Source organism: Callionymus lyra, chromosome 17 (assembly GCF_982586985.1).
Source record: "Callionymus lyra chromosome 17, fCalLyr1.hap1.1, whole genome shotgun sequence".
NCBI classification, from domain to species: domain Eukaryota; kingdom Metazoa; phylum Chordata; class Actinopteri; order Syngnathiformes; family Callionymidae; genus Callionymus; species Callionymus lyra.
This window is the reverse complement of record NC_141834.1, coordinates 20,949,698-20,974,814: the sequence shown is the minus strand read 5'-3', so window position 1 is coordinate 20,974,814 and position 25,117 is coordinate 20,949,698. Positions and strand designations below refer to the sequence as shown.

The following is a 25,117-nucleotide window of genomic DNA, read 5'->3' as shown; positions in this document are numbered from 1 at the left end:
GAGAAATATTCCCAGATATACCCAAGAGAAATATTCCCGTATATACCCGAGAGAAACATTCCCGGATATACCTGGGTAGAAATATTCCCAATAATACCCGGGGAGAAATATTCCCAGAAATATAAGGGAGAACATATTCCCAGATATATCTATTAAAAAATATTCTTGGCAATTTTTATGGACGATATATTATCTGATTAATACGGGCTAACATATTCCCGAATATATACCCGGGGGGAACATAATCCCAGTTTTATCCGGGATGAATATTCAAATCTAAAAAAGTAGTTCATAGTTGGATTTCTTTTGTCAGTGATTTATGGTTTTCTGTAATTAAAAGTAAAAGGTAAATATTTAAACTTGTATCCGGAGGATCATGTTCCGTACGATGGACTCATTAGACTTTTTTTTTTAATTTTTTGTTCTTTAGAAACCAAATCCATTTACCGCGGCATCATATTTAAAAGAAAGGGATGAAAAAACACGAGCACCTTGTAGAAGATTAAAGTTCCGGCAGGATTCCCTCCACTGGAGAAGCAGATCAGACGGGCTTTGGTCCCTGAATGAAGAGGAACATCTCCAGGAGGAGCGTCCAGCCAAACCTTCTGTGGAGGATCTGAAACCAACAGGAAAACTCATACTTTCCAGACTCCAACACAGCTGTTAAAAAGCTCTTTTTTGGGGGGTTTTCGATGAATATTTTATGTAAATTTTACATTTAAATCAAGGATTTCCAAGGAACAGATGCAGATAAAACCCTCTGACAGTTTTATTTTATTTGTTCATCATCAGCACTTCAAATTAAGCTTGTATTGTTCAAGTTTTATTCAACTACAGGGTTCATTTTAATATAAAAAGTTCACCAGAATTATTCATTTAACTTAATTAAGTTCTTACTTTTATTAAATAAAATGTACTTTTGTCAATAAATTAGAAGAGCTTCTTTTCTCTCTCACATCTTTGGAATTTAAAACTACATTTATATATTTTTTTCTTATAAAAAGGGAACTTTAATCTCTAAAGAACTTAATTAACCTCCTGACATCGCAACACAATCCGTTTAAAAAAGCGCCACAAAGAGCGCATTGAAAACCAATGAATTCATCGAGTGCTTGAAAAAGTGCTGAAACCCGGTTGGATGTCGTACAATAGACGCTCAGCACCGACGTGCTGGATCTGGAGACTCGCGTTCCCTCGTTGAAGGCCTCGCAGGCGAGCGTCAGGCCGTCCTCCTCCCTGGACACGCGGTGGGTCACGTTGGACGTGGTCGTCATCCCTCCGTTCTCCGCCTGCGGGCAGATGGAGGACGACAAACTTTTTTTGTCTTTGGGACGGAAAAAAACGTCGACCGGGTCAAGCTAAGTGAACGCAGATGGCGAACGAGCTTGAGCGGTAACTGATGTCGCATGTGCTCGTACGCGAGCGCGGCGCGCTAATGGATGGCGCCGGGCGTCGCTCTTGCACCTGCCCGTGCGGAGCATCTGCTTGTTCAGGCCATTATCGCAGGGATTGCAGTCGGACGCTGGCGGTCGCGGGACGCCGGCATCGGTCTTCATTAACCTCTCGCTGTTTCACGTGCATTCCGGCTCCGGCGCCGACATCAAAGGAACGCGGCGCCGCCGCCGCCAGACGCACACGCCGCTTGTTTAATAACGCTCGTCTTCGGCGTCAGCTTTTATTCACTTTGATCTCATTAACAGACACAAAAGAGCAGCACTGTTTTTTTTTCGGGGGGGGAAATGAATGCTCATTCATTTGTGGAGAGACTATTCAAGAGTTGCTGGAGCCTTTCATCACATTACCGAGAAAAGAGGTTCAATTTCACGTCGAGATTGACTTTAATTCAACTGGATCTTTGTGTTTTTTTGCTTTTTTTCTGGGTCGGCTCACGTCTTCTCTCTATTGTTTTACAACTGAGACACTGGTGCTAGTTAAGATAGTCCATGCTGATTTAGCTAGTCAATGCTATTTTTGCTAGTACCTGCTAGCTTAGCTACTTCATGCTATCTTAGCTAGTCCACGTTATCTAAGCTATTCCATGCTATTTTAGCTGGTACATGCTATCTTAGCAAGTCCATGCTATCTTAGCTAGAAGATGCTATTTTAGCTAGTCCATGCTATTTTAGCTAGTACATGCTAGTTTAGCTAGTCCAAGCTAGCTTAGCAAATTCATGCTATTTTAGCTAGTCCATGCTGGCTTAGCTATTCCATGTTATTTTAGCAAGTCAATGCTATTTTAGCTAGTATATGCAATCTTAGCAAAGTCCATGCTATCTTAGCTAGTGCCTGCTAGCTTAGCTAGCACATGCTAATTTAGCTAGTCCATGCTATTTTAGCTAGTCCATGCTATTTTAGCTAGAATATGCTATTATAGCTAGTCCATGCTATTTTAGCTAGTCAATGCTATTTTAGCTAATCCATGCTATGTTAGTTAATCCACACTGGCTCAGCTAGTCTATGCTAGCTTGGCTAATCAACATATCAAATGTTAGCATTTATACTGCTTTCATAATATACTTTCAAAAAACAAAAGAAATGTAAATATGCTAATTTATTTAGATTTTCCAATAATGCACTCTGGGTTTAGATAATTATAACCGACTATAATATACGTATTCAATCTCTGGATGGCCACGCTCTTAACATTTACACGCCATGGAATGTAAACCTGGCGTCCCATAATGGCCCACAGATATTTTTCCTCATGCTTGTGATGAACTACATTTGAACTTGAAGATCCGAGTCGCCCTTTGACGACTTTTATTAAAACAACTTAGTTCAATCTAAGAAGAAAAACAACATGATCCTCAGGGTCAGCCTCCTTCCTCTCCTTCCACTGTACGACTATAACATTCCGTGCACACTTCCTACCTCTGCCCACACGACGACCGTGGTGTTCAGCTCTCGGTGTCCCAGCCACCAGCGGATCTGTGCGGGAGGGTTGCTGGAGGTGGCGAGGCAGCTCAGGCTCAGCATCTGGCCCTCCACGGCCGCCGGAGTGCCCAGCAGGACCACCTCGGCGGGATCGACTGGACACAGAGACAGTTTAGAAAACATCCCGCCGGCCCTCGCCTGTGGCTGGATGCGAGTCGTGGCGTTGAATCGATGGTGAGAATCACTTCGAGCGCCAACTCGCTCGCGACTTCTAAAGCGTGTTTTACAACAGGAGCTGCGGTTCTAAACCCCTCGAGGCGCGAGGCGTGCGGAGAGGCCTCCGGGCGAACAGGGAGACGTGGGCGGAGCCACGTACGTTAACCCGTCCCCGTCCATGTTTTTTTGGGGAGCAAACGTGTCGTATGGATACGACGCCACATAAAGAGTTCTGTTCACCGCGGGCGCCGCGAGGTAGAGGACGACCCATCGGTGTTACACCAACCACACTAGTTCCGTGCCCCGGAGCCACAGCGAGCGCCTGGAGCGCCGTCAGAAGCTCGAGCGCTCAGGTTTTTTTTCGACGCCGTGACTGGGAGGCGTCTGACGAGGGACCTGTTGAGACGAGGATGAGACGAGCGGCGTTCGGAAGGGAGAGGCGGCGCCGTTGACATGAAAAGCGGAACGATTTCATTACCAACACCAGCAGTCGCGGTTAAACATCACGTTCGGCTTCATTTACTTTCCTCAGGTGACACGTTTACGCCGAGTCTCTAGGAGCGAGGAGAAGTAAACAGAGGAAATAAATATGTTTGAGGATTTAATCGCAGTTTTCGGTGGCGCCCCACACATAAAAAGGCTTTGGCTTCCTGGTAAATAGGGAACAAACCAGAGAACAAAAATATAAAGCAACCAGTCTGCAGTCCTGACACCACCACAGCATGCAAGCATTATGGAAGAAACATCTTAAGATCTTTTTTTATCCGTGCAGGCTTTTCCATGATTTTCTGGGACACCTGTGTTTTTCTCGGTGTTATCTTGATCTTTAAAGTATATATTTTTCGAGTATTTTTTTTGGATTGTTTCAGCGCTTCGTGACCCTGGTCTAAAAAAGCTGCAAACATTAAATTACACCTGGGGTCACCGACCTTTGTACAACTGCGAGCACCATCTGACCCGTAGGGCATTGGTTTGTTACACACACTTCTGTAACAATTTACATACAATACACAATATCGCACTTATACACTAATCAAATGTTTGATCTTTTGAGGGCTTTCGTGTCCTCATTTGGCAGCTGTTAATTGTTTCATGCTATCTTAGCTAGTCCACGCTATCTTAGCTAGTCCATGCTATCTTAGCTAGTCCATGCTAGCTTAGCAAGTCCATGCTAGTTTAGCAAGTCCATGCTATATTAGCTGGTCCATGCTAGCTTAGCAAGTCCATGCTATCTTAGCTAGTCCATGCTAGCTTAGCAAGTCCATGCTATCTTAGCTAGTCCATGCTAGTTTAGCAAGTCCATGCTATCTTAGCTAGTCCATGCTAGTTTAGCAAGTCCATGCTATCTTAGCTAGTCCATGCTAGTTTAGCAAGTCCATGCTATCTTAGCTAGTCCATGCTAGTTTAGCAAGTCCATGCTAGTTTAGCAAGTCCATGCTATCTTAGCTAGTCCATGCTAGCTTAGCAAGTCCATGCTATCTTAGCTAGTCCATGCTAGTTTAGCAAGTCCATGCTATCTTAGCTAGTCCACGCTATCTTAGCTAGTCCATGCTAGCTTAGCTAGTCCACGCCATTTTAGCTAGTCCACGCTATTTTAGCTAGTCCATGCTATCTTAGCTAGTCCATGCTATCTTAGCTAGTAGACGTATCAACATCGCTCTATAAATATAAATTACCAACTTACTTACTTACTTAAATAGGATTGTAGTGTTTTTTTTCCATCACGTTGTGAACATCTTTCGAATAATTCTACGTTCAGACCAAGCAGTTTACTTATGGTGAAAACATTAAATTACACCAGGGGTCACTGACCTTTTTGCAACTAAAATAAGAATCCAGAATAAATCTAGTATTAAACTATATGTACCACTTTGGTGAAAGAGTTTATCTTTCCATCCATTATGACATCAAGAAAGAAAATGCAGAATTCAACGACCATCACGAAAGACAAGTTCCTGGAAAGCGTTGACAGATCCTAAAAGGATTCTTCAAACATACATTAAAGAATGAAAAACACTCAAATTTTGTCCAGAAATTCCAAATGAAAACTACTTTGATGAATTACTTCTTTCCCTCTGGTGTGTTTTTCTACGAGTCGATACATGTAGAATACACGAGTGTCTCTGCCTCGCACGAAGAAAACTGGTGGAAGATGAATCAGAAAACCATCAAAACACTGTTCAGCCCTCAAGTTCCACAGATTCCATCAAAGAAGCTTCTCAGAAGGCGAGACACTGACGGGCAGGTGAATCAAACCTCCTGCTGACTGGACGCTTCAGGAGAACTTTAATGGTGAGAAATACACCTGGACACACTGTGGATCATTTACTTAAAAAAAACATTCTCCAAATTTTCAGTTCACAGTTTGTTCTTCCATCATTTCCAAACATCTCAGCAGGAGAAACCTTTATTTTCTCATCGTTCTCTATTGAGCCCCAGATGTGACACGGTAGGAAAAAATTAAATTGGTTACGGCCACAAAAAAATAAAATGCTATCATGCTATTTTAGCTATTCCATGCTAGCTTAGTAAGTGCATGCTATCTTAGCTATTCCATGCTATTTAAGCTAGTCCATGCAATCTTAGCTATTCCATGCAATCTTAGCTATTCCATGCTAGCTTAGTAAGTACATGCTATCTTAGCTATTCCATGCTATCTTAGCTAGTCCATACAATCTTAGCTATTCCATGCTAGCTTAGTAAGTGCATGCTATATTAGCTATTCCATGCTATCTTAGCTAGTCCATGCAATCGTAGCTATTCCATGCTAGCTTAGTAAGTGCATGCTATCGTAGCTAGTCCATGCTAGTATGTCTATTCCATGCTAGCCTAGCTAGTCCATTCTAGCTTAGCTATTTCATGCTATCTTAGCTAGTCCATGCTATCTTGACCACGATAAAATGAGGATCCTGAGTCTGGGGAAATTGATCGAGCTAGCGACATCGGGGAAGTAGATTTCAGTCCACAAATTAGATAGTTGTGATTAATTTAAATAAATATTTTGAGCCGCAAATGTGTTTTATATCCGCGTCATGTATGTAGTTATCGAATACGGATGATACTTCTGAATGATTCCAAGTTCTTACCCAGCAGGTAATTTATGGTGCAAACATTAAGTTATACCAGGGGTCACCGACCTTTGTACAGCTGCGAGCACCATCTGACTTGCAGGACATTAGTTCGTTACACACTCTTGCACAACTTCATATTTATGTTATGGATAATACATGATATTGCACAAATACACTAATCAAATGTTCTTTTGAGGGCTTTTTTGTCTGTGTTGGTGATCCTGAATTAATGGTGGATTTATCTGCATTTAACACCTCATTCAGGCAGCTGTTGATTTTTTCATGCTATCTTAGCTAATCCATGCTAGTTTTGCAAGTCCGTGCTATTTTAGCTAATCAATGCTATTTTAGCAAGTTCATGCTATTTTAGCTAGTCCATGTTATTTTAGCTAATCAATGCTAGCTCAGCTAGTCTGTGCTATTTTAGCAAATCCATGCTAGCTTAGCAAGTCCATGCTAGCTTAGCAAGTCAATGCTATCTTAGCTAGTCCATGCAAGGTTAGCAAGTTCATGCTAGCTCAGCTAGTCTATGCTAGCTCAGCTAGTCTATGCTATTTTAGCTAGTGCATGCTAGCCTAGCTAGTCAACATATCAACTTTAACGTATCAAAGTTACAAAGTCAAAAAAAATGCAGCAACAGTAACCGCAGCAACAGGCTCCTCTCCATGCACTGCAGAACGGAACATTTCAAGACATAATTTGTTCCTTCTGCTATTAGATGCTACAATAGAACTCTCTCTCATGCTTTTATATGTTTGTATGTATTTCTTTGTTGGATTCATGTGTTTATTTGATTGTTTTTACATGTATTTATGGATGTTTGTATGGATTCATGTGTTATTGCTGCAGGACAAATTAATTTCTCCTCCGGGGGATCAATAAAGTATCAATCCGTGCATCCAATCCTGATATAGGAATGTGCTAGAAGACGTGATTCTTGACTTAAATAATCCACCCTGAATACAAATTAACGGTGAAACATGTAAATATCCAGAGTGGTGTGAATAATACGAACGGTGAATAAAATCATTGTGGTTTAAATGTGAGCGAAAAAAGCTCTTATTTAAAGCCTTGAACGAGTGAATGAACGCTTACGACTGATGAATATTCATCTGGAATTTACATCAGATATCTCAGTTCAAAAGGGAGAAGCGTGTTGACCGTGGGAACGTCTGTCGGCCTCCAGGCCTCAGGGTTGTGCGCTGAAGTAATTTGGCTGAATTAGCAGCAGCGACGGCGACACAATGAGATGCAGCTCGTCTGGAGGCGGCCGGGAAAGAAAAGTAACCATTAAGTTCATTAATGATATTAGCGTTTGGATTTATGCTGGGATAGCAATTTGTTTTTGGAGCTAAAAACTCTTATTTTATTCCCCCGAGCCTGGTGTCAACATGCTTAATAATCCATCGGGTTCGCTGCCGGGCTTAGATCCAGGATCGTCGGCACTCACAGAGGACGGCGAGGGTGCGGCTGACGGACGCCGGCGCCCGAGACACCAGGTTGAGACTCTCGCAGCAGAGGACCGCCCGGTTGTCCTCGGGGGTGATCCGTAGCCTCACGACGCTCGTGGACCTCTGGGCCACCGCGTCCTCTTCCCACGTCCTGGACAGAACCTCCCCGTTCTGACGGAAGCACAAAACAAAGATCACCTGAAAGAAAAACATCCTGAGACCCGACTCCCTCTTAAGCGTCACTCGGTGACCGCAGAGACCCGTTCGGCTGATTGAAGATTTGTGTTTCCATCAGACCTCCGGGTCGGAGCCGGGCCCGGCTGCTCCTGCGGTCGCACCAGAACCACCGTCTCATCAGCTCTCCGGGCGGTTGATTGCAGCCGGGGCTCTCCGGGGAGGGCGAAGGATGTGGTGTGTGGTTTTCAAGCATGTGGTTGATGGTGTTCGGGGCAGTTTAAAACCCAATTAAAAGTCCAGGAAAACAATCTCCGGGACAGTTTAATGTTGGTTAAAATGGATTTCGTGATCCCGCCCAGTGGAACACTTCAGTCATTATCGTAGGAAAAGTATACTTTACTCTTTTTTTTGGGGGCGTTTTCAAGAAGGGCTTCGCAGTTTTCTTTTCCATCATAAAACATGTTTCCAACTGTTGTTAAAAACTAATTTTACTGGTATTTGGCCTCTTGGTTTGTGACCTTTAACATGTGAACCATGGAACTAAAATGCATTTTTGTTCAAGAAGCTTCATTGAGATGATCGGGCTTTTGTACAGTTGCTAATATTGGTTTAGTTGAAATAGAATTTAAGAGGTAAGACATCTGAGTTTAGTTAAATACTTTTATACCTGTTCCTTATCTCAGCGAATTAAACAAAATTAAACATTTTACTAACTTGCACAATATTAACTTCAGTGGATTATTAACAAAAAATACTGTAAAGTTACCTATAGACATCGTCCAATCATGTTTAGTTAAGTATAAATCACTGGTTCCTAACCACCGGGCCACGGACCAGTACCAACCCAAGAGGCATCTGATACCGGGGCGTTCATAAAGAGAAAAAGTAAATGATTTAAGTTTATTTGTATTGATTTGATTAACTAAATGTGAGGCCACATCAACAGGCTCCTCTCCATGCACTGCAGAATGGAACGTTTCAGGACGTCCTTTGTTCCTTCTGCCATAAGATGCTACAATAGAATCATACTTGACATGCACTTTTTACTTTTTGTTTGCAACTTTTGATATGTTGATTGTTATTTTGATATCTTTGATTGGATTTATGTACTCATTTTGATTGTTTGTACATCTATTTATGGATGTTTGTATGGATGGATGTGTTTTACTGCTGGACAAAATAATTTCTTCTCCTGGATCCATAAAGTCTAATTTCTATCCATACATCATCCATCATTTTGTTGAAGAGAAACCTGTCGAGTCAGCGATATCCTGACACGTATTTTTAAGCACTTAACGTTAGTTTTTTGCAGATCCTGCCGTTTTATTTAAGTTGTTTTTATCAGTAGAAAAAACATAAAATTAAACCATTTAAAAAAGGTAAAGATGAAAGTAGTGAAACAAAGCAAAACACAAACAAAATGTGAGGCCGCATCAACAGTAACCGCAGCAACAGGCTCCTCTCCACGCACTGCACAACGTTTTAAGACTTTGTTCTTCTGCCATAACCTGCTACAATAGAACTCTCCCTCATGATTGACATGCACTAGCCATCCATCCATCCATCCATCCATCCATCCATCCATCCATCCATCCATCCATCCATCCATCCATCCATCCATCCATCCATCCATCCATCCATCCATCCATCCATCCATCCATCCATCCATCCATCCATCCATCCATCCATCCATCCATCCATCCATCCATCCATCCATCCATCCATCCATCCATCCATCCATCCATCCATCCATCCATCCATCCATCCATCCATCCATCCATCCATCCATCCATCCATCCATCCATCCATCCATCCATCCATCCATCCATCCATCCATCCATCCATCCATCCATCCATCCATCCATCCATCCATCCATCCATCCATCCATCCATCCATTGTCTTGAGTGTCTGCGATATCTCGAAACTTATTTTTTCGCACTTAACTTTTGGTTTTTGCAAGTCATGTCATATTATAAAAGTTATTTTTTTTAATCAGTAGACTAGAAGAAAAGAGAGTAAACCGTGCAAAAAAAGGTTAAAGAAGGAAAGCGATAAGAGAGTCGAGACAGTCTCGACAGCAACGACGTGAATAAAAGCTTTTCTACTCTACGGTCCATGACATATTTGGTTGTAGAACTTCAAACATGGAGCCAGGAGGGAACATGCGGAGCAGATGGATTTACACAACAACACCTTGTTCATGGCGTTTGGTCAGTTCACGTTAAACCTGTTTTTTGGCTGATAAATTCCTTCCTTTCATCTCAAACGCAGCATATCCAACAAAACTTGACCCGATATTGCAGGAAATATTCGATTTAACGGTGACCCCCCCTCAAATAAAAACACCTGCTGAAGAAAGCGGCGTCTATTACCAGGTGTCAGACTGTACCTTGGTCCAGTGGAGGGTTGCCAGAGGGTTTCCTCCCTGAGACACACACTGCAGAACCATCACTCTGCCGGCGTCGACTTCATCTTTCTCCAGGCCCACGATGAGCGGGGGCTGAGGCGGAACTGTCAGGCAACATTACACATAACACTTCTTGACAAATAAGACAATGGTAGAAAACATAAAAAATGGATTTTCAAAAGACATGAAAATGGTCGTGATGATAAAAAACTCTCCTGGAGCTCGAGACACGCTCGTAAATTGGGCAAATCGGGAAGAATTGTGGGTCCAGACCGCGAGGGCAGTGAAGCAGATCGAGGATGTAAAGACTAAAACAGATTCAATAAATAATCAAAGGCTTATTTCTATTAAACAGTATCATTTACTCTTACAGTATTCAGTATAAATAATGAAGAAAATGCATTAAAAAACTGATCTAAAGTCATAGAAAACATGTATTACCAGTAATGTAAAATAAAATAAATAACAAGAGATGAACAGAATAAATGAACTTAAGTGAAAAAAGGTAATGTGACATTTTAACACTAATAATAAATAAATAGTTAACACGCATAGCATTAGCCAAGTATACGTTCATCTTGTCACAGAAATTCATCTCCAAACAATATTTTCTTTGAATATAGAAATAATATTTTCTGAAAATTATAGATTTGTTTTTTTCAACTGAAGATGTACACAATTAAAAAACATATCCTCAAAATATATTGAAATGTAACGTGATGATAAAGTTATGCAGCTAGCACCTTCATTAACCTATGTATGCTAGCAGCTAAGCTAACAAGTATAGCATAGAGTTAAAATGTTCTTCATGTTACATAAAAGTTTAAAAAATAAACTTAATATTAACATCTATCAAGTGTACTCTGTTTTATGCAGTTGTGACGTTGTACTTATATGTCAATTAAACAATTATTTATTTGTTATGTTTTAAAGCTGAACCTAGAACTAGCATTATGCTAACTCTGGTACGTTGCACTAATTGCTAACGTTGTAAATGTTCCCTTTAAACACAAACAGATGAACAATAAATAACAATAATTATGTTACACTAAATATTTAGAGGACAATTTAATTTGAAGAACATAATCGAAAAAGAGATCAGCATGTGAGTATCGGATACTGTATCGAAATTCTACAGCACTTGTCATTGTGATTTGTGTCCTGAAAATCCTGTTTTATTTGATACTGTAGTTTTTATGGTTTTAGTTCAATAAAGTGTGTTTAAAACAAAATTTTATTTTTTATTTTATTCACCATTGACATGCAAATATTCACAGCTTGTTAATTTTTGTGTTGCAAATAAACCGCTAGATGGCAGCAGTCATTACCTCCTAATCAGTTAAAGGGAAAAATGAAATCTTGACGATGACTGAGGACAAGAGGATACAGGGAGTCCAGCAGCTTTTAAAGCTGTTTTTTTGACATATTATGGTTTAAAAACAAATAAAAGTAGTTACGACTTCGTCAAGAGTCATGTGGTCTGTAAATACTACAACACCAGAGTCAAGTACTGGACAATACTACACATATATCCTTGTTAATACACTATCACAACACCAGAGTCAAGTACTGGACAATACCACACATATCTACTTGTTACCACACTATCAAAACACTAGAGTCAAGTACTCGACAATACTACGAATATATACTTGTTACTACACTATCACAACACCAGAGTTAAGTACTGGACAATACTACAAATATATGCTTGTTACTACACTATCACAACACCAGAGGTAAGTACTCGACAATACTACACATATATACTTGTTACTACACTATCACAACACCAGAGTCAAGTACTTGACAGTATTACACATATATACTTGTTACTACACTATCACAACACCAGAGTCAAGTACTCGACAATACTGCACATATATACAGTACTTGTTACTACACTATCACAACAACAGAGGTAAGTACTCGACAATACTACACATATATACTTGGTACTACACTATCACAACACCAGAGTCAAGTACTTGACAGTATTACACATATATACTTGTTACTACACTATCACAACACCAGAGTCAAGTACTCGACAATACTGCACATATATACAGTACTTGTTACTACACTATCACAACACCAGAGTCAAGTACTCGACAATACTACACATATATACTTGGTACTACACTATCACTATATATTGTATTGTTGACCCTGTATGGTGATACGTATCGTATTGCTAGATTCTTGCAGTAAAGTTTTGTGTAAACCATTATTTCAAACGTGTAGGTTTGAAAACACAACGACTGCAGCATTGAACCCACAACACATTTTTAAAGGTTGAAATCACAGAACGGTTCATAAAACAAAATAACACATGCAGTCAAAGTCCAGCATCAAAGACGTCAACTTTATGTACGACATCAGCCATAAAGTTTGTTAAAAGACGTTGTTTTCCCGTCAGTCCGCTGCAGTCTCCGGACCCGTGTGACAAATTGCCTCCTCGCTAACAATCCGGCCGAGTGAAAATGGCCGCCGCGCCGGCTTTGATGGGCTGCCATGCTGAGTAAGACTGCGGCGGCGGCCGTCACAGTTCTGCAACATTAGCACTAACCAGCCGGCTCTGAGTTACAGAGTCGCAGCCACGGAGCGCCTGGTTATTGGCGATTGTTAAAGGATCTCGTGTGGAGGAGGAGAGAGCGGCGACATGAAGGTGTCTGCTCCGCCCGAGGACAACACTCGCTGCACGAGGTTACACTGCTCCACATAAATCAACACAACGAGCAACACGGAGCGCACTAAACTAACTCCTCCAGTCCACTATTAATACACTGTGATCTCTGGCGATAAGTGACGCTTTGACACCGATAAATAAAAACATTAGATACATAATGTATATGCTGCGTGTGTCGAACAGCGCTTTTGTCGTCACTTCTGCAGTGTTGGTGGAAATAACATGAAAGCAGACCAAAGGAAATCAGCTCCTGCCTCAGTGGATTCTAAATTTAATTTGGGCTGATCCGCACAAATGTTTCTGGGTTATTTTCACTCATTATTATTAACGACAACATTTCAGCGGCGGATGATCTTCTCTTTGTTGCTGGAACGACGTGAAGGACGTTAAGGAGTTAAACGTCGGAATTAGAATGATTTTTTATTGACATTGTCAGCAATTCAACAAGGGTATATGTGTAGTATTGTCCAGTACTTGACTCTGGTGTTGTGATAGTGTAGTAACAAGTATATATGTGTAGTATTATCCAGTACTTGACTCTGGTGTTGTGATAGTGTAGTAACAAGTATATATGTGTAGTATTGTCCAGTACTCGACTCTGGTGTTGTGATAGTGTAGTAACAAGTATATATGTGTAGTATTGTCCAGTACTTGACTCTGGTGTTGTGATAGTGTAGTAACAAGTATATATGTGTAGTATTGTCCAGTACTCGACTCTGGTGTTGTGATAGTGTAGTAACAAGTATATATGTGTAGTATTGTCCAGTACTCGACTCTGGTGTTGTGATAGTGTAGTAACAAGTATATATGTGTAGTATTGTCGAGTACTGGACTCTGGTGTTGTGATAATGTAGTAACATGTATATATGTGTAGTATTGTCCAGTACTTGACTCTGGTGTTGTGATAGTGTAGTAACAAGTATATATGTGTAGTATTGTCCAGTACTTGACTCTGGTGTTGTGATAGTGTAGTAACAAGTATATATGTGTAGTATTGTCGAGTACTGGACTCTGGTGTTGTGATAATGTAGTAACAAGTATATATGTGTAGTATTGTTCAGTACTTGACTCTGGTGTTGTGATAGTGTAGTAACAAGTATATATGTGTAGTATTGTCCAGTACTTGACTCTGGTGTTGTGATAGTGTAGTAACAAGTATATATGTGTAGTATTGTTCAGTACTTGACTCTGGTGTTGTGATAGTGTAGTAACAAGTATATATGTGTAATATTGTTCAGTACTTGACTCTGGTGTTGTGATAGTGTAGTAACAAGGATATACAGTATGTGTAGTATTGTCCAGTACTTGACTCTGGTGTTGTGATAGTGTAGTAACAAGTATATATGTGTAGTAGTGTAAATAATAATAAAATGTTAAATAAAAATAAAATAAAAATTTATAATCTCATAAAATAAGGTTTTTCAGATATTAAAACATATTATGAAACATTTCCCTCTAGTAACAAAACATGTTGCTTCTCAGCAAAGAGGATTTAATATATATGTATATAAATATATAATAAAGTGTTGCACTCACAGTACACACTCATGGTCATGGAAGACTCCACGGGTCGAGCGATGGCAGCGTTCTTAGCTCGACACGTCAGCAGCTTCCCGTGGTCAGAGCTCAGAGGGACGATCCTGCGACAGACAAACAATAAATAAACAATCGGTCGTCATTATAGTTTCACTTTCAGCAGAATTATTAAAGGACACAGACTGTAACACAGTGTAAAGCTAATGGGCTAGCGTTAGCTTCATAAAAGGAGCTAATGCTAACATAACATGGCGCCTATAAATCACAAGGACCATCTTAATGTTGATATTTCTATTGAGGTTTTTTTCTGCCAAAACTTTATTTTTACTTCCTTCTTTCTCAACTACTTTCAACAGCAAACGTTCCGACTCCAACAATTAAGAAAAAATAGTCCCTTATATCCTTTATTTAGTGTTTTATTTTTTGGTTTTGGCTAAACAGACAACAGCGGATCGCTCGATAAATAATGATAAATAATGATAAATAATGATAAATAATGATAAATAATGATAAATAATGACTCCCTGATAGAAACAACGACTAATTAACGGCTATAGAGATAAACAATATATTAATAATATATAATAGATCAGTCAAGAAAAAGCAATTCTCTGACACAAGATGCTTAAAACATATACGATAATAAACATGTTTAAGATTTTCATGCGGACAGTCGGAGAGTTTCATGCAACAAATTTGAAATTCAAATGAAGGGAGATTTTTACTGAGAGCAAAACTGAAGAAAGAAAAGAATAGTCTTTAGATCTGGAATCAGATAGATTTTCTAAACATTTGGACACTAAAGGCTCGTGGGCCAAATCCGGCATAGAATTTTATGAAGTCCATGAGATGGTCGATTCAAAATGAAATTTGCTAAACATTAAAATAATATTTTGACATAAAATGCCAGTTTTAAGATAAATTAAGGAACAAACTTTCTACCATAATTTTCCACCCTTTGAACCCTGAGGCCTATACGACGGTGTGGCTAATTTATAGATATTTCCTGGTTTACGGCCACCGAGGGGCGCTCTCTAGCAGTGAACGCAAACGCAAGAAAGATTACGCGCTAAAGAAGACACTAGTTTTGATAAAAGATTGAATCCTGCCACTAGTTTGTTGTCACCACGGAAACCTTCGGCTTATATTCAAGTGCGGCATATATATTTACAAATTCATTTTCGAAACTTATGGGGCTTCAAATACGATTCCTTAACTGGAAGTACGAGTTTGAATGTTATCTTTTCCTGGTCATCAATCATCTCTTTTCCGTTGCTAAATTCAAACACCAGATCGTACGTCAGATCTGGAATAACCACAAAATGTTTTAAGAATTGAAAAACTCGTACTGAGAGCTAGAAGATAACAGTGAACTGACTATTCAGTCGATACAATGTGTTAAAAATGTACGGATTTTCGATTCAAAAATGTCGTTTTTCCGGTCGTTCCAACTCCTCCTGCCTCACGTCGAGCCACATTGTTGAGTCTAATCTGTTCCACGCCAGAGCCTAAACCTCATCTAACATCCACACCGATGTTATCTCAGGCTATGACAAGAGGTTTTATATCTTCGCCCAGATTAAAGTCATCTTCGGGGCCAATTTTGGAACGTATAGGTAGCCGGCAAACTAGCCTATGTGCGCGGGAATGCAATTTTGTGGCTGTGACAGGAGCTAATTCAATCGCCGGCGTGCCAGAGAAGCGCTTCGGCGCGAGCCGGAATCCATTGTGTGCTCGGGAAACAGAGGGCGAACGTAAGAAGAAGAAACAAAGACAGATTTGGAGGAGGTTGCTTGAAGAGAATGACTCCGGCGGGCGGATGAAGACGTACGTGGCTCGGGCGAGCGTGTTCACGAGCTTATCCTCGGAGCCAGACTCGCTGACGGACTCAACACCTGTCAGCTCCACTCCGTCTGAAAGACACCGTCCACGAGAGAGAGAGTCGGACGCCGAACACCGTTCATGTCCAACACAAATGTAATTCTAATTCTGCTATATAGATAAATAATATAATAATAATAATATATAATAGATCAGTCAAGAAAAAGCAATTCTCTGACACAAGATGCTTAAAAATATATATGACAATAAACATGTTTTGGTTTTCAAATGCAATACCATTTGCAACTTTAGGCAAACAGGTTCAAAATATATAATTTAGCCAAGTGTCTCCTCGTGTTGTACTCCTGGTTGACGGTGCAGACGCCATGACTCGAGAAGAAACCTGAGTGTAAGTACAACACTGCAGAAAAACTGACCAATACACCTGAGGAAGGTATCTAAACTGACAAAATGATGTCACAACATGATCTGGATCTTATAATCCATGTGTTTGTTTCTTCTCGTCTGGACTATTTTAACAGTTTATTTTGTGTCTTAACAAGAAGGATGTGTCTCGCCTGCAGTTCATACAAAACTCTGCAGCCAGAATTCTGAGCCGCTCTAATAGAAGAACTCACATTTCTCCTTCAAACTCTTCACTGGCTGCCAGTTTCTTTCAGGATCAATTTTAAAAATTCTTGTTCTTACTTTCAGATCTATTCATGGTCAGATCTTCCATCACTGATCTGGATATTAGAGACTTTGGCGATATTGTCTTATGTTTGTGACGTTTTTTTTTGTGCCAGATTTCAAGACGTTGAAGTGACGAAAAATGTGGATTTGTATGGACAAAAGCTCCATCTAACCGATGACTTCATGAGGACTGGTCTTTGGTCGTTGTTGGTAAGAGGCGAATTTCGGAAAAGCCTGCGGAGACAGATTGCGGTTTTGTCCTAAAGACGAAGACGTGGAACTGGTGTTTTTTCTAACGATCCACTCTTGGTCATGGTTGCAGAAAGTTGCAGTGCTCCTTATTCAAGACTATCTTTGTGTCTCTCCTCTGAGGTGATCACAACCGGTTTGTTCGAACCCATCAGCAGTTTTTCTTCTGCCAGTCACAGGTCAGAAGTCACGAGAAAGTCACAAGCATTCATCTTGAATTGGTTTTCGTGGAGGGATGTGGGCTCGGCTGTTTTGAGCCAGAGGTCCTGAGGGTTCGTCTTTAAATCAACCGTTTTTTTTTTAAACTGGCTCAACTTGGATGTTGTTGTTTTTTTGTCAAACGCACAACTCACCTTTAAAAAGTGTGATGTCAGCTTCAGGCTTGGAGTCGCTGGTCACGCAGACGACGCTGTACTTCCGTCCGGCCACCCACGGCTCGGCCACGTCCACCTGGAAGTGCGGTCTAGACGGAGGAACTACACGAGAGAAGCCGTTTCAGTGGAATCTCTTTCATGGTGGATCCCATCTGTGGCTCCGACACTTTATGATCGCGATCGTTTTGCTACTTCTGGAATGAAGTGGAACGTCAGCGACAGCTTTTGAGTGATTTGCAACAGTTTAATGTCGTGATTCAAAACACATTTGGACAAGAAAAAGGATTACGTTTGTAATGACGCCGCTCCAATGCTAATCTATCATAGCGAACACTTCTGGATTCGCCCCCCGAGCTAAATACGTGGGTTCTGTTTGGATCAAAGCCGTCCTCACTTCTGCGCCGTTCCACTCGTCAATCCCTTTATCTGACCATAAATAGTCGTTTCAGCGACGGGAAGACACAAAGGAACGATTTATGTTGGCAGTAAATTAAGAAATGTGTCATGAATGTTCCATCAAAGAGACTTTTTGCAGATTCGCTCGTAACAAACAGCTCAATCAAGCGTCTGCTATTAAACCTGCGCATTTAATTAAGCAACCTTGGGTGCGTGGGTTGGCGGCGCCAACAGTACGGAGGCTCTCCACGGGTAGAAAGACGGCGGGCAGAGTTCAGGCTGATTTAGAAAAGGATGGGCGAACACAAAAGAATCATCAAGTGCAGACGTGAGAGTGCGCGGCAGCCTTGCCCAGAGTCCAACGTGAAACTAAACACAAGTGTCATTCATCTGGTGTTTAAACGTCTTTTTATTTCTCACTGATCATTTTCTGATAAAATTCTCGTTCTAAAGATGCTGGTGCAAAACTACCATTACTGCTGTGGTTTCAGTGCAGATCTGATGCATTTCTGTTTGAAAACAATCATATATTTCTCATATTTAATGCCTTATGTTGTATTTGGACGTGTTCAACCGCCACAAATCCCAGGTCTTAACACCTGCTGAGAAGCTGCTTGGCTGCTTCCCCAACCTCTCTTCTTCCTTATATATTCTCTGTACAAGAAAGTAAGATGTAGGTAGATAAACTTTATTAAAACGTCTGGAGATCTTCTCCGGGAAATTGGGTTTCAAGTTCACAGCAGACTATAGTTTCATAAAAACAAGAAGAAAGTGCAAATAAAGAAGAAAGTGCAAGGGATGATGAAGTTCAAATATAAAGAGCGTAGATCAAAGGAAATAACACAAAGAAAATGAGAAGAAAAGAAAGAAAAATATATAAATAAAGATTTGGATGCATAGTTAATTTGAATGTATTTTAAGAAGGATTAATACCTACAGTAGATTTACTTTCCAACCATAACCATTTTATTTTCATCAGAAAAAGAGAATATTTGGCTGTTTATTTATTTTTCTGTCATCTTCAAAATAAAGACTGAATTTTCATCTGTAACTAGTGATGAATCTATAAGATCTATAAGAGGCTAAATAATGATGATTATAGGTTCAAAGTTGTTATCTGTTTAGATACAGTTGAGAAAACAAAACAACAATCTATGATGTGTTACAGGCGCTAAGATTCAACCAATGTAATATAATTCGCAAAAAGAGACAATAAATCAGATCAAATTGTCTTCTAGAGGATTTCTCTTAAACACATTTTTATTTTTATCAAGGAAAATAATGGAACTTGTTTAGTTTTTCATTATTTTTAAACGCTTTCAATCATCACTAAACACGCACATTGCACATCCAACCAAACACATTTCCTTGAACTACTGTACATTTCCCTTAAGGTCGACTCGCTGCTCGTCCAGGCGCGCGTCACGGCGCCACTAGGAGGCGCTGTTGCTGTGCGCAGCATCAGCATCAGCAGCAGCAGCAGCGCCTCCTCCTCCTGCTATTGAGACAGATGAGATGTGGCTCAGCTTCAAACTGATTTAAAAGAAGCAATTGAATCTGTGTGGACTGTGATGGGTTACCCGGAGCCGGGGCCGAGGCACACACCGCGGTAATGAGATGCATTTGTTTACCCCCCACCATCCATCCCTCTACTCTCCACCCCCCCCCCCCCCCACGAAGACCGGCCCATCTATTGACAGACCTGCACTCTCCATCTACTCCGGGCCTGGACCACTGTCACTTGTTGTCGCTCCACAAATCCTCAAATAATGATACGTTTCCCAAACGAAGTGGGCAGGTTTCTAATTCCTTCCGGGCTCGCCCCATTACTCCCCCCTATCCCCCCCCCCCCCCACACATAGGGCCATCCTTCTTGACCAGGTCTCGCTCCATCCATCACCTCCAGACCACGGGACCTCGTCCCCCCACATCGGCGATGTACAAACATGTGAACAACAACAACAATAAGGAGTGAGAAGAAGGAAACAAGACGAGCAAACACGCCTTAATTAAGCAAGTCTTTCTGTGGGTCTGACAGCTTCTCCCTCGTCTCTTCGTCTCCACCTGTCTTCTCACGGCCATTTATACAAACACAGCGAGTGCTGCCATACATGCGCAGACATGTGACTCCATTCATTAGACAAATACAGATGGATGGAGCCGATGAGAAGCAGATTAACAGGCGCATCTATATGCACAAGCAGCTCTTTTCACTTATCTTGTTCCTTTCGGTGCCGGAGCGTGCACGGAAAATCTATTTTTCCTGCCACTATTTTCGGTGCACGAGTGTGTGCACAAGTGTGTGCACGAGTGTGTGCACGAGTGTGTGCACGAGTGTGTGCACGAGTGTGTGCACGAGTGTGCAGACTCGCACACCGGTGTGTTGACTTGAGGGATCAAAAGGAAAAAAAAGATGTGGAAATGCTGTTTTTTTTTTTCTTTCTGCTGAATAATGGCGATAATGGAGAGTCGAAGATCAAACGTCGTGACAAGATCGTGTCTCGACTCATCGAGGCTTTAATCTCCTGGAAATGCACGCGTTTGTGTTGTTGTTGATGTTGTGAAGGCGGTTGTTACACTTTGTGTTGACGTAAGAAACAGACTCGGGCGCTCGCGGGTCAAGAAAATGGTTCGATCTATTAAAAACACAGCAGAAATTTATGTTTATTTTGCTTAAAAAAACCTGACGAACTAAATAAACGAATGAATAACAAGCAAATCAAGGCCATGTGGTAAAAAGTATAAATAAATAAACTAAAAGAAAATCACCCAAACATTTTTTGGGAGGATTTCTATGACCTTGCTGTGACTGAGGGATTCATATTTGGAATTTAGAAAAATCCAAACAAGTATAGCAGTGAATGTTTAAGGAAGACGGAGACTCTAATCTCAACGAGGTCAAGAGAATCATAAACAACTAAATTCAACTGCATCCAAGTTTGATCAAAATCCACCTGAATTTACTATTTGCTCTTCTTCTCCCCTGAGTTTTTGGTTTTCAAATCTATTTTTAAATCGGGAAATATCAGGTATTAACCTAGTATATATATATATATATATATATATATATATATATATATAATAAGGTAAGGTAAGGTAAGGTAAGGTAAAACTTTATTGATCCCTCAGGAGGTCTCCTTTGGGAAATTGTTTTTTTACAATAGCCAGCAATTTTTCATAAACAATAAAAAATAATACATAAAAAATAAAATAAGAAGAACATAAAGAGGAAGAACAAGATGACACAATCTAAGTCTAAAGACAAAGACAAAGAACATAGGTCAAGGAAAGAAAAACAACAAAGACAAAGATACAAAGACTAACATGGAACAGAACATCCAGATACTCTCACTCCACTCCTGGAAGTGAGAGTAATAGGGCTGTGTATTGTCAAGAATCTGTTGATATGATATGTACAAGAGTCAACAATACAATATACAGTATCTTGATAGTGTAGTAACAAGTATATATATGTAGTATTGTCCAGTACTTGACTCTGGTGTTGTGATAGTGTACTAACAAGTATATATGTGTAGTTTTGTCCATTACTTGACTCTGGTGTTGTGATAGTGTAGTAACAAGTATATATGTGTAGTATTGTCCAGTACTTGACTCTGGTGTTGTGATAGTGTAGTAACAAGTATATATGTGTAGTATTGTCCAGTACTTGACTCTGGTGTTGTGATAGTGTAGTAACAAGTATATATGTGTAGTATTTTCCAGTACTTGACTCTGGTGTTGTGGTAGTGTAGTAACAAGTATATATGTGTAGTATTGTCCAGTACTTGACTCTGGTGTTGTGGTAGTGTAGTAACAAGTATATATGTGTAGTATTGTCCAGTACTTGACTCTGGTGTTGTGATAGTGTAGTAACAAGGATATATGTGTAGTATTGTCCAGCACTTGACTCTGGTGTTGTGATAGTGTAGTAACAAGTATATATGTGTAGTATTGTCCAGTACTTGACTCTGGTGTTGTGATAGTGTAGTAACAAGTATATATGTGTAGTATTGTCCAGTACTTGACTCTGGTGTTGTGGTAGTGTAGTAACAAGGATATATGTGTAGTATTGTCCATTACTTGACTCTGGTGTTGTGATAGTGTAGTAACAAGTATATATGTGTAGTATTGTCCAGTACTTGACTCTGGTGTTGTGATAGTGTAGTAACAAGTATATATGTGTAGTATTGTCCAGTACTTGACTCTGGTGTTGTGATAGTGTAGTAACAAGAATATATGTGCAGTATTTTCCAGTACTTGACTCTGGTGTTGTGAACGTGTAGTAACAAGAATATATGTGTAGTATTTTCCAGTACTTGACTCTGGTGTTGTGATAGTGTAGTAACAAGTATATACTGTATGTTCAGGGTGTTCTAAAAAGTCTCTCAGAACTCTTCAGCTAATTCAGAACTCTGCAGCTCGTGTCCTGACTAAGACTAAGAGGCGCGAACACACCTGTGCTGTCTTCCCTACATTGGCTTCCTGTAGAATTTAGAATCCTTCTCTTAACCTATAAAGTCTTACATGGTCTAGCACCAACATACATTAAAGATTTAATCCAAACTTACCAACCCTCTAGGACCTTACAATCCTTACACTCTGATCTATTAGTTATACCACAAATCTCTAAATGTAGATTTGGAGCCAGGGCCTTCAATTTTCAAGCTCCTCTGCTGTGGAACCAACTACCGGCTTCAGCAGACATCCTCTCTACTTTTCGATAAAGCCTATAACTAACTTAACTGTTTATCTTTAGCTGCTATAACTAACTAATAACAACTAATAACAACTAACTTAACTGTATCAACCCGGTTCTTGTACAGGTCTGGTTCACTCGTGCACCGACACCCGGGTAGACCCGACTGTATCAACCCGGTTCTTGTCCAGGTCTGGTTCACTCGGGCAATGGAACCGGGCAGACCCGACTGTATCAACCCAGTTCTTCTCCGGGTCTGGTTCATTCGTGCACTGAGGCCCGGGCAGACCCGACTGTATCCACCCGGTTCTTGTCCAGGTCTGGTTCACTTGTGCACTGACGCCCGGGCAGACCCGACTGTATCAACCCGGTTCTTGTCCAGGTCTGGTTCACTCGGGCAATGGAACCGGGCAGACCCGACTGTATCAACCCGGTTCTTGTCCAGGTCTGGTTCACTCGTGCACTGAGGCCCGGGCAGACCCGACTGTATCCACCCGGTTCTTGTCCAGGTCTGGTTCACTTGTGCACTGACGCCCGGGCAGACCCGACTGTATCAACCCGGTTCTTGTCCAGGTCTGGGTCACTCGTGCACTGACACCCGGGAAGACCCGACTGTATAAACCCGGTTCTTTTCCACGTCTGGTTCACTCGTGCACGGACACCCGGGCAGACCTGACTGTATCAACCCGGTTCTTGTCCAGGTCTGGTTTACTCGTGCACTGACCCCCGGCATACCCGACTGTATCAACCCGGTTCTTGTCCAGGTCTGGTTCACTCGTGCACGGACACCCGGGCAGACCCGACCGTATCAACCCGGTTCTTGCGTGTCCCGCGATACGCTGGTGTCAGCAGCATCTGTCGTCACCGTTCACAAGCGTCTCTGCTGCCCCCGTTTATTAGCGCTTCCATTATTCATCACACAGACTCATAAAACGGTGGCTCATTAAATACTCTCAAGTGATAAACTCATTAACTGGCGAGGAAGGGGGAAAAAATACTCTAAAAATTGTGTACTTCCGCTCCGACACCCAGACGTGACACATTTGTGTCGCCCGGCTCTGAAGGCAGATTGAAAGAAAGCGTTGGCGGGAGCGTGGAGCGAAATATTCATTAATGGGATTAAACGTGAAGGCTAATGGTGTCGAGCGAGACACAGGATGTGTCAGGTGTGTGGCGGGTTATGGTGCGCCGGGGTGGGTTCTCGCCCGGGAGAGAGAAGGGGGTTCCACCGACGGGAGCTTGTTATTGTCGTGGATTACTCTCCGACACTTGATCTGCCTTTTGCCGTAATCCCTTATCTGCGGCACGCAGAGAGCAAAACACGCTTTTTTACCCGACAAATACGTCTTCATAAAACATCTTTTTTTGGTAAAAGATGCACTTTTATTGACAGGCGGTGCCGCCGATGTTCACCCTCTGTTCGGACTGGAATGAGTCCGGACATGATCGGACTCCCGTTGACCGAAACATCCAATTATATGATGAGCGAGCTCTGTTTGCTCTGGACGTCCCTCCCTGTCCTGCTCATAAAGACTTTATGGTGTTTTGATTTGATGCAGGGCTTGATGGGATGTGGCCTCGGTTGAGCGGTCAGGGGTGAGGAGGGGTGAGGCGGCGGGAGGAGGGCGGGGGGGTCTCGGTGATGTAGAGGGCCGTGGGGATCTCATCAAAGACGCCGCTCGTCCAAAAAAGACGTCCAGTTCTCGGTCCCAGATCAGCGATAACAGGAGATTGAATTCATCAGCTCATTATCCTGCGCTGGATTAGTCATGTGCTCGCCATCGGTTTATCTGGCGAGGTGGAACAAACGAGCCTTTGGAATCAAGACACGACTTCTCTCTCCACATTTTTTTCCCTGCGACCGTCCGTCTACCTCCGCCGACCACAGCTGATGCGTGGCACGTGGAACATACATGTGCTCTCGTCCTTCCATGACTCAGAGATGAAAGTACGTTTTACGATCATTTAAGAAACAACACATTATTCTATGAGTCATTCAACCATTTGTCTGCACTTCCTGTTACAAGAAACAAGTTAGCATCGATGCTACGTCACTCTAGAGAAGTGGCTTCGGAAGAAGTTTGTTCAAGTTTTGAAGAAGATCTACCCGACCTTTAAGTAGCAGTTTGCAGATGAAACACATTTATTGACACTTATTGATTATCTTCTTATGTGTCATGTGATCATTTATGTGTGTCATGTGATCATGTATGTGTGTCATGTGATCGTGCATGTGATCATGTATGTGTGAAATATGATCATGCATGTTCGTCATGTGACCGTGCATGTGTGTCATGTGATCATTTTTGTGTGTCATGTGATCATGTACCGGTGAGATGCTTTCATTCATGTATGTCATATGATGTACGTGTCAGATGTGATCATTAAGTGTGTCATGTGATCACTATGCGTCATGTGATCATTAAGTGTGTCATGTGTTCATTAATAGTGTCATGTGATCAT

General features: G+C 41.3%; 1 protein-coding gene across 1 annotated transcript in view; it reads right to left on the bottom strand.

Moving 5' to 3' along the window:
• The window catches only part of nphs1 (NPHS1 adhesion molecule, nephrin), a 67,458-nt gene that overhangs the window by 27,398 nt on the left and 14,943 nt on the right, over window positions 1–25,117 (bottom strand). Inside the window, exons 4-11 of the mRNA XM_087779054.1 lie at window positions 17,542–17,664; window positions 16,257–16,338; window positions 14,426–14,529; window positions 10,180–10,301; window positions 7,612–7,783; window positions 2,872–3,029; window positions 1,148–1,289; window positions 492–616 (exon numbers count right to left, since the gene is read on the bottom strand). Coding sequence (XP_087635180.1) covers window positions 492–616; window positions 1,148–1,289; window positions 2,872–3,029; window positions 7,612–7,783; window positions 10,180–10,301; window positions 14,426–14,529; window positions 16,257–16,338; window positions 17,542–17,664 — 1,028 coding nt within the window. The remainder of the gene's footprint in view (window positions 1–491; window positions 617–1,147; window positions 1,290–2,871; window positions 3,030–7,611; window positions 7,784–10,179; window positions 10,302–14,425; window positions 14,530–16,256; window positions 16,339–17,541; window positions 17,665–25,117) is intronic.